The sequence below is a fragment of the Zootermopsis nevadensis genome, unplaced genomic scaffold (assembly GCF_977971745.1).
Source record: "Zootermopsis nevadensis isolate Lab colony 2312 unplaced genomic scaffold, Znev_1.0 Znev_ptg000029l, whole genome shotgun sequence".
Taxonomy (NCBI): domain Eukaryota; kingdom Metazoa; phylum Arthropoda; class Insecta; order Blattodea; family Termopsidae; genus Zootermopsis; species Zootermopsis nevadensis.
The window spans coordinates 1249579-1265637 of NW_028259161.1; the positions used below are offsets into that span (position 1 = coordinate 1249579).

The 16059-nt window shown below is 37.8% G+C and overlaps 1 protein-coding gene across 5 annotated transcripts in view; it reads left to right on the forward strand.

Annotated features, from left to right (window-relative positions):
• The first annotated feature begins 2161 nt into the window (after positions 1 to 2161).
• The window catches only part of LOC110838906 (uncharacterized), a 253543-nt gene continuing 239645 nt past the window's right edge, over positions 2162 to 16059 (forward strand). For 3 of the 5 annotated variants that reach the window (XM_087358254.1, XM_087358252.1, XM_087358253.1), the window contains exon 1: positions 2163 to 4010. In XM_087358254.1, the coding sequence (XP_087214380.1) occupies positions 2708 to 4010 (1303 nt within the window). In that variant the 5' untranslated portion in view covers positions 2163 to 2707. Of the gene's footprint in view, positions 4011 to 16059 lie in introns of all 5 variants that reach the window. The other 2 variants (XM_087358251.1, XM_022082562.2) reach the window with 1 other exon arrangement.

Sequence of the window (16059 nt, forward strand, 5' to 3'; positions counted from 1 at the left end):
CCTGGGACTCCTGAATTGGCTGTTATCCGCTCGTTTGTACAATCCACCAGCTCTGAAATCACTCTTGTGGTCTTCTTACGGATGTACATTTTAATTAGTTTGTGAAATCGTAATGAAGGTAAATATTAATTGAAAATTAATTTTAATTATGTCGTTATGTACCGGCATTTTGTCTCCATAGTGATTGTCCTATTTATCAACAAACGATTATTTAGAAATCAGTTTTGAATTTAATGCAAAGAACCTGAGAAAAATCAATCAATAAAACTGCTATCGGCGGCTAGGTCGAACCGATTTATATCCCCGGCAGAACGTCATCCGATCCGTAGTATTTATAACACTCTGACATACAACGTCAATGAAACAAAATATGCAAGTTGGATGCTTTGTGTTTAAGCTGAGAATGAATGCAAAGCGTTTTTATGAAACAGAACTGTTGAAACCCATGATCTCTGAAAATCGATTTAGAAGGACTGGGATACGGTAAACATCGCCAATAAATTGTTATTACACTTGCTTCTGAAACGGGAGATTCCGGGTTCGAACCTCAGTCGGGGGACAGGGTATTTATATTTTCGTGATTTTCCTCAATTGCTCCAGAACAATGTCGAGATGATACTGTAAGATCTACCTCGTCTTTCCTCGTAACTCACTGATCGTTATAACATTCGGCGCCATATAATCAATGTAGTTGAAAAAGCGCCGTTAAATAATCAATACTATTCCGTGAAAACTGGAATAACTATGCAGTTAAGATGTAGCTGTTGTTAACAGTCTCATTGTGGACTTGAGTTTTAAATTGACGAAAGGTGGTAGTGGTAATGTTGAACAAGTGGGATGATGAGGAGACGGTTTAAATTGAAATAGTGGTGATATATTGATTCATTGACGGCCTTTCGCCCCCAGTTCCATCCCTTGTGACCCCGTTATGTAGCTAAGACTCCAGCGTTTGTGCAGGCGGCCTTGTATTTCTTCCGTCCACGATTCTTGCTTAGACTAAGAACTTTAGTGGAGTTGTATAAAGTGAAGATTGGACCAGTTTCGTTTCGCAGCTGCCCTGAGGATGATAGCAGAGATAGCTCTCGAAACGTTAGCAGAGGAAATGGTTCATTCACTACCTGACACGGCTTGTTGCCCGAGAGTCTTTCATAAATTTACTGGAGTTATTCAAATAGGTGGAAATCAGGCAGTTACTTAAAGAAGGGAAGCAAAGGACTACAGCAAGATCAAAGGAAGTAAAGACCTCTCCACTTAATACGACAATGCTTAAATTGAGATGTTTTATTAAGTTTGGGAATTTTGTAAAACTTGCAGCCCATTTCTCGGTCAGTACGTATAAAATCAAAGGATGCCACAGAGCGGTTATTTCATCGGTTATTAAGTTTACATATGATCATGCATTTCGTGCGGAAGAAAGTTGATTTTCGTAAGTCGCTTTAAACGAGTAGACATACTTCTAGGACGCCGAAAACCGACGTCTGCTGATAGTGAGAAGAAGTAGAGAAGCACTGGAGGAAGTTGCATGATGAGGTGTTACATGGTTTTCGGGGTCTACTCGTCGTCTTAGGTGTTTGGACAGACGTTGACATAGAGGGAAGATTTAAAATGGAACATGTAGACTCAGGGTGTGAATTCATGGATCGGATTTGACTGGGTCAGGGTAGAGTCGAGTTGCGATCGTTTGTAGACACGGCAGTGCACCTTCTTATTCTGGGCAGCTGAGCAACTGTTAACTTACCGCTGAAGATTATACTATGGAATTATTAATCTGTCAATTTGCACATATATGCTGTATCTGTCTTGGGCGATGCATGTTTGTAGATTACGTGTTTGCCCCTGTAATAACGTTTGGTTGGTTACTGTTTTTCCTTCTAACGTCCGTGGCCCACTGTTCACAACAATTCCACCGTATACCGAAGTTTGCAGTTGATACAGAGACGTAACACCACTTCTTGAAATGCTCCGATTGTAAGAAGGTTTTTTGGGAATGAAAATGTGGTGATCATTATGAGAAAATAAGTGTTTCAAGAAAATCGATAGTCGGATGTGCGACTGCGCGCGTTTACAGCTGGCAGGTGGCTCTCTCGCGGCAGCTGAAGAGCGTCGTCTTGTCTAGCAAATCTCAGTGCAGCGCCGGCGCCGCTGGACGTCGCATGCGTCGGTCGTTCTCGATTACAAACATCTGAAGTTCATAGACAGACCTGTTCTTTCCGTCATCTTCATAATCATTTGTGCTACAGTTCTTGCAGGGTGTAAGAACGAACCAGTAATAAAACTTTTAATTCGATAATTTTTTACTTTATTAAAATAAATAGCCATGTATATAATTGAAACTTCTGTTATGTTGTCACGCAGTGCGAATTACAATGGCTCGAGTTATGGACTTTGTAGGAAAGTTGTTAAAAACTTATGATACACTTACTTTACGAAACTTTTGAGAACGCAAATGTATTTTCAGTCCGTTTCACAAATTCTGTTCAATGTGCGTGTGAAATTCGATAGCATCAGATACTTAACTTCATTTTTCACCTGACATCTGAACAACAATTCATTAATGTGGCCGTGTCGAGATACTAACATCGTCTGAAACAAAACACTGATATGTAATTACAAATATTAATGGATATTTCGTATTTTACGTACCACTTTTATGAACAGCAAACGGAAACTATTATAAAGTTTTGTAACGAGACGTAGTAAAATCATTATGGTGAAATTAACCACAGTTATTTCAGGCCTATTGACCATTATAGTATTTACTGTGTTCAGTGTTGCGTTTGCAGCCACTCTCGGACAACCTGATGAAAGCTATTACCATGTACTTAGGGATACCGAAGAAAGATTAGGAAGTGTTATACGACATGGTCGTTCAAGAAGTCACTTTTTGCGCTATGGTAGAAGAAGTGGTTCAAATCCAATTTTTGAAAGTTATGATATATTAAATAATGACGAAAATAAAAATTCTATCATGAAATCTTCTGCAATTGATGATGATCCAACAATTAAAATTCACTATGAAAGTACTACGGTTGCAGATGAACTTGAAGGGCTAGATTTAACGTCATCGTCATCATCATTGGGTACTACAGTGCCTATAAAGCAGGAAACAAAATACTCTGTATTACCGACTTTCCCACAATCTACGACATCGTTTCTCTATGTAATTACACAATCAACAAAAGGGAACGTTTTAAAGACCACAGCAACCTCTGCGCCGGTGAAGGAAGAGAAGTCTGCTTCATCAGTAAATATATTTTCTTTAGGCGCTAATTCCAGTGATTTATCTCAGAACGTAGAGAACAGACTGAGATCTACAGCTGATTTTACTAGTCCCAGACGTGAACATTATTTTGAAGGCGACGAAAATAACAATCATGAACATAACAATAATGGGTCTCCTACAAATCCCAAAGACGAGTTGGGGGCTCTGTATTACGACGAAGAAGATTTGGGCTTGGGAACAGAAGGTATAGACAGTGATATCGGTGTTGTTGACGATTTGGGGAGGGTGAGTGACACCGCGGATCCAAAGCGCGGGATGGTGGACGTCGTCACTCGGTTCCTCACGATCGTCGAGTCTCAGCATCTTCTTGGAGAGAACTGTACCGCAGGAACAGATCTCAATCTTGGTGAAGGTGTTGTTGATCAGTACGCCCAGGAAAGGTTCCGGGTTGAGGCTGACGTGGCCGTGAACCGCGCCAACATGTTGACGAGACTCTGGAAATACGCAGACACGGAGGTGATGAGCTCTGAGTACCTGCTTCACGCCTCAGTGTTTTCAATGGTTGAGTTTGACGAAGACATTTTCGCTGCTGGAAACTGCTACGACCAGTTCCAGTACAAGGACTACTGGCTTTTCTGTCCGTACGCCTACAGACTCCCCGAGGGACCGATACTCGTGAAGGACTTGGCGGTTGAGTACAAGTATCTGAGTAACACGTCCGAGTGGTTCTACATCGCCAGGAAACACGCTGAGAACGTCATCAGGAACTATAGCCAGTTCAGCCGTGGTAAGTTACAGTAGATACTGACTTGTGTGTCTCTTGGATTATATAACTGCTGTTTGTCGACTGATAAGATTATTTTAAGCTACAGTTCAATCGTTGCTTAGAAATGTAAGCGTTGACATATTTTTTAAAAAAAACCCTACAACTTTACTTATGCGAGATGAGATTTTCACGGAAGTGAAAATGTCAGTATTGTTCTAGGTCTTGTAGGTAAATAACGACATTTCGGAGAAATGTGCTGTTCGCATATTCAGGACTGAAATGTGAGGAATTGGCGTGCAGTAGACTGAAACCTCTGATTAGTCCAATTCCTCAGCCTCCCCTTCCTCTAATCCTACTAAAATCCGTCAACTTCCCACTATCGCCACTTGAGTCCTGAAGATGGAGACAGCATGTTTCTCCGAAACGTTGGCATCTAGCTACGAGTTTACAAGGGGCCAAAACCCAAAATAGCAAGAAAAACTATAAGTCAAAATCATTTGTAATCTGAATTTTATTTATGGGACGTTGTACTAATATCTCAATCACCGTGTTGTATAAAACCAAACACATTAATAGATCGAAGGTTCGGGTTACGAAACTCTGTTTGCAGCAAAATGTCTGAATGCAAACACAAGCATGTTTATCATTCATCTTGAGGTCTTTTTTGGGGCTTACACTGAAGAAAGTTTTCGTTCTGCCTTAAAAACAGTCCTCAGGAGAGCAGAAGGGTATTGGAAAATGTTATAATGCTACGTCTAAAATTTGATGGATGATAATTTATAAGCGATATTAATCCTGAATAAGCACAGGCAGAAGATATATCGGCGCACGCATTCTGCTTCTATATCCTTGCATCTTCCCAGTCTTATGCAAGATTAAGCAAGTAGCCAACTAACGCTGTGAGAACCCGAAGATTTAACACCGCTCATTCCAAAAACCTCCGTCGAGCACGATCCTGAGACAGTGCCACCCACTGGTAGTTTCTGTTAACCATCTACCTATGTAGGAACCATTTTAATATAATACTCCCATGTCCTTTTTATTTCTGTAGGTAAGACGTTTACAAGAAATTTCCGTACTAAAATTCTATTATGTTTCCATATTTCCCCCGCCATAGTTCTATGAACAGCTTATCTAAACCTAAAATATTTCTCCATGCTAACATCAATATCTGACCTTTGTAAATAATGAAATTTATCGACACGTAATATTATAAACTGCTCGCTTACTTTTTATTTTTTTCTCCCAGGTATTTTTCTTAGCACTTGCAATTTATGTTCCAACAAGTCTCTCACACTCACGCAAAACGATTTTTAAAATTATTGTTTCGTTTATCCTGCTCTTTAGTGTTTCAAGAATTAGGTGTCATCATTAAGCGTAAAATCTATGGTTATCGAAGAATACGAAGATGTCAGTCTTCTGGACTGTGACGCCATTTTGACTTGCAGACAAGATCCAGCGTTTCTGAGGAACACACGTGACACTTCATTTGTCGAAGTTCTTCAGTGTAACTCTGGTGGTATTTTAGAGTAAACCTTAGTAGCGATCCTCTAATGTGACTGCAATGAATTCAAGTAACCAGTAGCGACATTTTGCGAATCCAGAGAGAAACTTTGCACAAATTTGGTTAGTGTGAAAGTGCGTGTAGTGTGTTAGGCTCGCTTAAGCTGGTGCTTCAGTAATAGTGTTATTGTGTCTCTGCTGATGAAATTGTTTGCTAACGCAAGTAAGGATTATGCCACTGCGCCATATTCAACACACTTCAGTGGTTCAGTTATATCTCAATGTCTCCTTATATCCGATTAAATACTAATTATTGCAACATAACACTGTTCTTCTTTCCAAAAACATCGTTATTATCAACAACATCGAGGATTACTTCTGTTGATCTGCATCAGATTCAGAATGCATAGCTGTTACATAAATTATTACATTATTTAACAACGCTGTTTTAGATATAGGGGTTATACTATAATATAATAATACCGGCGTGAATGATGAGTACAAAACGTATTTCGTTCTGAGTTATTACTATTCATTTTCATGCTCTTTTACTCTAAATGCTTCAGTTCGTAACCCAGATTATCTTTATGCGGCGCTGCTGTTTCTAAGGCTAAAATTTGTGCGCGTACTCACATAAATCGGTTTAAAATACTCAACAGATGAAACAATAATAAACTATTTATCATGTACACTACCCTTTATATCTTACCTTCTACAACCAGGGATGGTATGACGCAGTTCACATAATTTCAATTAAGTAACTGTTGGTACCGACACTTATAAAAATAATTTATGTAGATGAGTCAAGTTAATGTTAGTTACTGCGCCTCTAATTAAGAACGGTGACTAGATACCGATTTGAAAGTAGGTTTCTGTCACCCTGCTGGCGTTCGCCTAGATGGACTAAGATTATTACTGTAAAAGTTTTAGCGAACGTGCACAGTGTAGTTTATTTTATTTTATAAGGGTCACAGCAGGGTTAAGTAGGCTGCTGAGCATTATTAAACGTTGCCTGAAGTTACCATCTCTGCGTTGTAATTATTAAAATATAAACATCACCATTGTCGACGTGGTGGGTAGTTCTCTTGTTATGTCCTCTGGGGCAGTGAAAATTCTCATTTTGAATCCATTAAAGAGGCAATTTATATTCTGTGCTATGCTTTCTTTTACCATCGTCCTAATTGATTAATATTGTATTTTACAGTTGTTAACATACAGTTTATTACGGCATATTTGAATAATTATTTAACTATTACTGTGTTAGTCACGGACTGAGTGGTCGCCCTTCAATGACCAGAACGACTTCCCCACTGCGTCCACACCGGCTCTGGGTTTCGCCCAGCCTCCTATCCTATTCGATACGGGGGTTATTTTCCAGGGGTCATAGCGGCATTGTCTTTATGTACGTTTTCTATAATGCAATGATTAATGTGTGTTAGTATTTATTCCGATATCCTGGCTCTGTGAGTGGCCGTGTTGCTAGTGAGTAGTCCTCGCATCTGAATGAGCGTTTAAGTGCTACATCGGTCTTGCCGCATCTAAGGCGGCCTTGGTCAGTTCGTGGGATTTGTGGTGGGCAAGGTGGCACTGCGACAAGTTTATTTATTTATTTTTACTTCGAGTCCGTCTTTCATGTATCGTTTGGGATAAGGGTAATGCGATTGTTAGGGGCCACGTTCCACAGAGACTTACTCTCATCCCATTGCAACAACAAGAGGAATGTGTTGCTGTCTAGTTGTGATGAATTTATATAGAATTTATAATGCTGGGTTACTGCTGTGTACATTGGTGTCGTTAATTTACAAGCTACGTTTACTAATTACACGTATATTGTGTTTATCCACACCGTTTTAAGCGTTTAACTTTTTATTTATTTTTTGCTCGTTTTACATCCGTGGTACTGGATATATTATCACATATGTGCGTCCTGTGTTTCATATATGATGTGTCCACCTGGAAGTAGCTTCGTTGTTGCAGATTTATTAACAGAATCTTGAAATTGACCCCATATACGCCTTTTGGTATGTTTCGAAATTTATGTTACTTTGTGACGGTCTTGTTTTGTTTAGAATTAATTTCTGCCGTGTGAGTAATATGTAGAAGTAAACAGGGATGTTTAAGTCGATAGTCTTTTCCTGGATTGTGACTCGATGTAGGTGGTTCGGAGGAACACACTGACTCCATCTTTCGAGTTAAATACCCTGTATGGCCAAACAGACAATATGAACATTATTGTATTCTGGGATGTAGTGTCCTTTAGTCTGGTATTATTTGACCGACGTTTCGGTGGTGTTTACTGGGGGAGACACTTTCCTCCGAAATGTTGGTATCTATCAACTTTAACTTGTCGTTAGTACTCGTTTTAATGTCACCCTTCAAAGAGCCAAAATATGCAAATAGTATCATTTAAGTTTTAAGTTTTTTGAATCTTGATTTGAATTTAGTTTAACGAAATTTAGGAATGAAATTTAATTCCCTCTGATACAGGCGGAAGTTGTGTCTTTACCGTCAGGACAAATGCATGTGCCATTTCATAATGACGGACACATCGATTCCAGAGATTCGATCTGATCGACGCTGGCATTTTATGTTTTATTTAGACTATAAATATTAATGTAATCCATTATGAAAATGAAGGTCCTGAACATAAACATTTACGAAAATGAGTTATTAATATTTATAATCGAGATACCTAGTTCATAGCAAGGCACATTTTAAAACTTTAGACTGGATTCACGTAATTGTTTTCTACCACATCAGCTCTAGTTCTGTGAGTCATACAACTAGAAGATATTTACTGACCGTCCCGGAATACACCCCTTTTGTACCAAATGCCACATCTTTAAAGAATTTCTTCGTGAGAGAAATTTGTTTCGACTTTAAAGAGAAGCTCGTTACACACATGATGTTACTTATTCATGTTTTAATATGGCGCCTGGTCCTGGTTTGGGTGCCACGTACCAGAAACTTCCCAGCCAATTAGTGCAATGGCGCGGCCTTTTCAACTCGCCAACGACTGGCTTATATTTGGAGAACTAACAGCACAGCAAGTGCGATGGTGCAGATTTCTAACTTGCTCTATCGCCACAAGAAAACCACGTACAAAGTTCTGAATCGGTTTTATAGACGTCAGTACCTAATGATTGAAGAAATTAGTCAGTTCTGTGAAACTGAACGACAAGAAGATAAAATAAAAAAACTTTAGAAACTAAGTGTTTCTCTTTGTCGCGCCCATCACACTGCTCTACTTCCCGCTACTATTGCGTTCAGTGACACTGCCCTGTATTTTTTTTTCCAGATATGCCAAATTTTAAACTCGTGCGAGTTTTTTCGCTTTTTAGTGTCTTCACAAAAAATACGCATGTCCATGAACGCCGTGTTCGTTCATGGACAGCCACACGCCTTTTCAGGAATATCTAGATAGAACAATGCAGCGGATGATGAAATCTGCGAGAGAAGTATACTGCCTGCATCACTTCCTCTAACACAGGTTTCACTCCAGCTGTTGAAATTCTTAACAGTGAAAGTTCTAGCAAGAAGTTGGGGTTATGCTTCCCCTCGTTATGCTCGTAAATAATTCAAGTTTTGGTGCAAATAAGAAGTAGCTCATTTCATAACAATTGTGGAAAACTGAAAACTAAGGGGGAAATTCCTTTCAAAACCTTTCAAAACCTTTCTAACGACTTCCAGGACTACACAACCTCAAGAACCAGGGGACAGCAGTCCACTTTTACCGCACATTCTTTCCTCAAAGCAAAAGACAGCGTTCAGTACACATACAAAAGAAGCAAAGATCGTTTTTCATGCCTTGCTGATTGTTTGTTGGAAACTAGAACGAACTGTAACATTTTTTTTTGGACATATAAGTAACAAATATTTTCAAAATCTATTTCAACCTTCCTGTAAACTATAGCGCGGAGTGATACGCATGTCTGAACTCCCACTTGATGCAAAGTAGAACTTAACATATAGAGTTTGAAACGTGGTGTATACATATTCACTAATTATGGTCATGGCCAACCCAGTTCTGCTTACTCAAGCAGTCTTCATGCAGTTTCCCTGGCAACACGGTTTCCATTACAGAGGCCTATGTCAATATGTTTGGCATGGTACTTGAACCTGATCACCCATTTGCTAGTTAAATCAATACGGAAACAGCAGAACTCAGCTCCTGATACACCTCAAATCGTATTTGTCCATTAGTGTACACATCAGAGTACTATAATTCAGTGATTTAGGATAGAAATAAACTGGTTTGCAAATAAGGCGAAGAAACTAAGGAAATGTGCATGGCGGGAAATCAAAACAAGCAACAAAGTTATTGTTACTGCACGAATTATTTTATTTTATGTATTATCAGTGTTTGCCTGTTATTGGCTTCTTGCTGTTGGCAAACACGTAAATAAATTAATTGAATTGAATTGAAAAAAATCAAGAACATTTTTATATTTATGAATCTGAAGGCAGCAAAAATAAACAGGTTCATGATGAAAACAAAAGAGGTATTTTTAATATTTCGTATTATATTTTTAAACACTCAGTGTGACTAATCCCATGCCAATATTAGCTTTGATGGTCAATTCACTGTTTTCTAATTAACCGGAAGTTTCAATACAGTGTTCATAAAATCCGGCCACAGGACCCTGTCATCAGACAGATTAACCTAGTCCACACCCTTCCCATCAGCGTTCTTTAAGATTATTTTTAATATTATTCTACACATTTAAATGTATGTTAAGTGATGGTTATGTATAAACGCTTGGAAGCTTAGTAAAATAGAAGAGGGCTCTGTTCATACAGAACAGTTTCTTTTTCCGTTGCTAACATCGATCCGGTAACAATGTCTAGGAGATTGTGTGTCTTAATGTGAGAACCAAGTTTAGCTTATGAGTAAGTACGTAATTTCTGTGGTTGGAATGTCGAGCTATAAAACGTTAACTCAGCTGGGACATATGGCTCCCACCGTGATTTAAACCACAGTGCGAAAGAACAGGGTCACTATGCACATAAGTTTTTGTTCGATTAAGCAAATTTGTGATGCTGTGTGAAACATGGATTTACGGTATTGCATTATTATTATTATCATGTTCTATTAAAACACCAAGCGATAGACTTGGTTCGTCTTTCCGACTACGTACACACAAGTTGCCTGCTAGGAAGGAAGTTATAAACTGTAGAGACAGTGTAATGTTCCGAATATTCATGGCTTGTCCCATGACTGGGCCCTGTATATTCTATAAACTTAAAGCACTGTGACAGTAGCCAATTTATCCGTGTACTGAGACACTTCTTAAAGCAAAGCAGTGTAGTGTTCCATAAATCTGTCCCATAAATATTGGAAGAGTCATAATGTTACTTACACGTGAATTTAAAATTCGAGCAGCATGCTGAACTTGTGTAATGTGCACTCTGAATATACCGCGTGTCTCAGAAGAGCTTTATTGCAGGCCGTTTACTAAATATGTTCTTAATGGTAATAAGTTATTTAAATATCGTCATTATCTCCTATCAAGGACTGGGCCCTTGGCTCGTTCCTGGACAGTTGCTCAAGGTGACTTGCCTAATTAGTATTTCTCGTTCCTTAGAGTAGTAAGTTATTTAAACATGTGGCAATATTTAGCAAGACACGATATTTACAATAGTCCTGCTCTTACGCTTAGACTCTACAAGAACTGTCTTCTGCAGGGGATTTCGGACCAAAACCACATGTGTCACTCTTTCGTGCTGCCGATCTCACCCTTCTTGTTATACGTATTCCACTCCTTGTTACGTAATTGTCTACATTATTTTGTCAATTCTTTTTCCTCTAAATGTTTTCCTTGTCACTTTATTTTCAGACATCCCTAATATTCGCTCTGATTAACACCAATAAATAAAATTTGATCTTTTATCAACTGTCGTTTGCTATAATTATTTTATTATTATTATTATTACACCTGTTATCAAGATCGATTAAGTTTATTTTCTGTCTGACGAGTGTATTTCGTATAAACAATTTTGTTTTTATTAATACAAATATTTTAAATTTGTAGCTTTATAAAAATGCACTGAGTGTACTCGTATTTGTAACTGTTGCATAGAGTACAGTTACTTTTGAAAAGCTAATAGGAGCTGTTTTACAAAGATTCATTTTAATATTGTTCTCCCATCGACGCCTATGTCTCTTCCGGTCAGACTTTCTAACAAAAATTTTGTACTCGTTTCTTTATTTCTACCATGGGGAGGAGTTGCAAAAATATTAAACAACTAGTGGCTGACCGCCGACAGGGGTGGTCTTTCATCTTGGGGGTCGGGAAGGAGACTAACATGTTACGAAATATCAAATAAAGAAATACTTATAAAATCCTTTAGAAACACGAACGATTTTATGTGGGAGATTTAGACAGAGTTGGTGTTTCGGAAAAGTAGAAACGCGGTGCCAAACAAACGTGGTTAAGAGGCACAAGACAGTAGGTTTGACAGATCAGAAATTTCAGTGTCCGGTGGGATAACGTGTTACAAAGCCCGCGTTTATGAACCGCTGCTTCCAGTGAGAACGTTGCTTTGGCTGATGAATATGTGGGACTTTTGAGTGTAGAGAAGTTATTCTTGGTTTACTGATGTAAACTTTATTACGTTTAGACAAAAGGAAGTGAAACGTATCGAGTTTTTAGGCCTTCGGCTTTTGTGGAGTGTTTATTAATGATTTATGGATATTCCTGGTGGTAAAGGATGGATTTATATAAAGATGAACTTTATGAAAAAATTAAGGGATTTGGAATGTGATGCTGGAAATACTGTACACTTGCTACTTGAAAACAGTACTTTGAATACGATGATAGAGTGAGCTGATAGAGTCAGATAAGCAGCCACCGAACTGTAATTTTATGTGGTTAAATGTATAAATACCAAGTTCAGTCTGTAAGTCAAAAGTTTTGCTTTTTCTGTATTTATTTTTATTCGCACAGCTCTATAGAATTTCAGTTGGAAAACCGAAAGAGTGTAAAGCGCTTGGAGGAATATACGTAGATTGGAGGATAATATTAAAATGGACCTTAAAGGAATCAGGATTCGGATCAGTGGCGCACTTTTGTAAAAACGGTAACTGACATTCTGTTTCTATGAAAAGCTGGCAAATTTTCAGCTGTAAGCTGACAGGAAGAAAGGGCTCTATTCCGCAGATTTAATTGTTATGAACAGCTACAAGTGCACACAATAACAGAGATGGAAGCATTTTGTATCTGAGAAATTTACTTCGGTATCTGACGGCCATTATTTCGAACTGAATATGTTTTCTGAAGAAGATATACACAGAGGAAGGTTACTTAGTCAAGAAATTATATATAATTTGATAGCCATCACCGTGAATTAATCACCTTGGTACAATGAAGAATACAGAATATAAAGCTCTTGAACATGAAATTGTTTCCTCCCTTCTGTTATTTTTTCCTTCTTAGAATTTCAACGCTCCCTAAAAAAAATATTTAGGATTAAATCCTTCGTCTCGCATTCTGAAGTACAACTAATTTATTATCCTCCATATCTACCCTGATTTCTTGCTTATACGTAAATTTAATATCTGTTACGGCACAACCCATAAACATATAACGGAAATATTGCTCGTGGGGTCCATAAAACGGGAACATTTAATGACTTTATAAATCTCCCCCAAAACAATGACATTTACAATAGTTGACAAGTCTGACCACGGAGCAACATTTACGTCTATTGACGATTTTAATGCCATCTTGTAGTATATTACGAAACCATTTTTATTCGCACTGCTTCTCTGAAGGTCAATGCTACAGTAGAGTAGTCGCGTGGTGGTAGCGTGCACGTGTGCAAGTGTACAACATGAAAAGTGGCTGATATTTTAAATGTTTCTTTACATTATATGGTGTTATGATACAAATTGAAGAATATTACGTTTTGTATTACGATTATGTTAATGTGAATGAGCTTTAAGTGAACAAGCAGACCAAAAAAAGAAAGGATTTATCTTACTTCCTGTCAAGAAGATGGCGGGTTGTTAAATTGCTTTGTTTGAAAGGTAAGAATTTTTATGGAATTTAGAACAGTTGTTTTCAGATGTTGGTGTTTCATTTAATTCATAAATTTTATACGTTACTATTAGTGTGTGTTATCATTTTGCCCCATTATGCATGAATAGTGTTATGTACAATTTTCCTCATATATATTACCGTCAGCCGCTAACCCACAGTTTAAAACCATGCTGTTTGTGGATAATACTAATATTATTATTTTACATCCAGAAAGTGATTGTTTCCAAATTTTCATGATTAATGTCTTTACTAGCTTGGACAAACTTATTAAAACCAACAAATCTCATTAAATTTTGACAAACATTTTGTGATATTTTGTACTACCAACAAAAGTTGGGTTAATTGAGGTGTACAGTATGAGGATAAAACAATTTAAGAAGTATAAACAACTGAATTTTTTGGCCTCCATATTCACAGTAACTTAATTTGGGAAGCATATATTCAATACATTATCCCTAAACTAAGCTCAGTGCGATGGTCACATCAATCATGAAAACAGAAACTTTAAAATTAGTCTACTTTACTTTCAGTCAAATTATTTTCTGGGAAAACTTAACAGACAGCAAAAAAGTAATTCACATTCAGAAGAAAATCATTAGAATAATGGCAGGCACCAAAAAGAGAACTGTTTGTAGGGAATTGTTTAAGAAATTTAATATTCTTCCACTAGCCAGCGAATTTCTAATTCTAACAAACTCAGATATCCATAAAATAAGTACAGCCTTCATATGCCAAATACTAAACTCAATAAATGTAAAAAATGAGCTTTCTATCCTGGAATTAGGCTCTTCAGTAATCTTTCCCCCACTGTAAAAAGTCTGAATCACACTATAAATTTTGTTTGATTCTGTTCTAAAGAAGTCTCACTCCTTCCACTTCATAGAAGAATTTGCCTCGGTTTCCTTTTTTGTGGCAATGCCATAGTTGACTGTAACTTTGTAATTTATGCTAGAAACAAGTATCCTACATCCTTGGCTTGTGCCTGTGAAGGGTCTGTGAACTGTAAATCAATTCTATTCTATTCTGAAGAGTGTGTGGGTCTGTAATTAACATCTGAGTGAACCTAAATGGAAGAAAGTAGAAAATGCATTACCAGAAACTTTTCTAACTTAATGCGACTGGAAAGATACACTGAGTTGGTGTTGCACAAAATATTTTATTTTTAATCAAGAATAGCATTTATCTCTTGAAAGGGTTACAAAGTTCAAATATTTGGGAACAACAATAACAAATCAAAATGATACTCGTGAGGAAGTTAGGAGGAGACTAAATTCCAGAAATGCTTGCTACTTCTCAGTCCAAAATATTTTGTCTTCCCGTCTGATTTCTAAGAACCTGAAAATTAAAATATACAAAAATAATTGCCTGTTGTTTTGTATGGGTGAAAAACATGGTCTCTCACTCTGAGGGAGGAACGTAGATTGCAGGTGTTTGAGAATAGGGTGTTGAGGTTATTTGGGCCTAGGAGAGAAGTGGGTGGGATGTGGAGAAAACTGCATAATGATGAGCTTAAGAATTTGTATCCCTCCCCCAATATTGTCAGGGTGATTATGTCAAGAAGAATTATATTTGGCTGGGCATGTGGCATGCATGGATGGGGCAAGAAGTGTGCACCATTGGTCGAGAAGCCTGAAGGGAATAGACTGCTGGGGAGACCTAGACGTAGATGGGAGGAAAAAATCAAGTTTGATCTATGGGAGATAGGAGTTGAAGGAGACTGGATTTTGTTGGCCCAGGACAGGGACTGGTGGAAGGCTTTGGTTAATTCTGTGATGAACCTTCGGGTTCGGTAAGCCATCTAGTTAGTTAGCATTTATCTCCTTTATGCGTACAGTTGCTCGTGGAAGGGGCCCACGTCACCATCAGAGCTGGAAATTGGAATCAGACTTTTTGAGCTCAGCTCAGTAATTTTTTTCGTTCTTAAATGCTGATAAACTTACTCAGACTGAATGCAGTACAAGGCTAATGTATTTTAAGTTTTCAGTTCTGCAATAAAAAATATTTATATTAGGTTGATTTTAATAACTATCAGATACATCCATCACTGCAACAGTGGTCACATTATTATTCCACAAGTTTTGGCATTTTGCCTTACTCGGGGGGAAACTTAACACCTGCAAAGTTTGGATTCACAAAAGATGTTTTTTTTTTAAAAAAAAATACCAATAATCCTTCTGTGTTCTGCATAAAAGTAAGACTTGTACAAGGTATTAGGCACTGTTTTGCATGTCTCAATTTGTTGTGTAATATTTATTCCTGCAATAGGTTACTGTCATATTCCACTACGTACTGCCTTGATCTTCACAATATTTGAGTTCCGTAGAATGGCTTTCTCTTGTCCATTGTTTTGACGTCAAATTTCTTTCCTAGTAACACGCCCCTATACAATCCCTTTCAATGTGCCAGTCAGCATTTTTGTGCTTTGATCACGAGGCAGCTACTGAGACCTAAAGGTGGCTCATAAAAAAATTGTTTTCTGGGGTATTGCGCCTTGTAGTCTTGTAGAATTTGACCGGAGTTTCAGA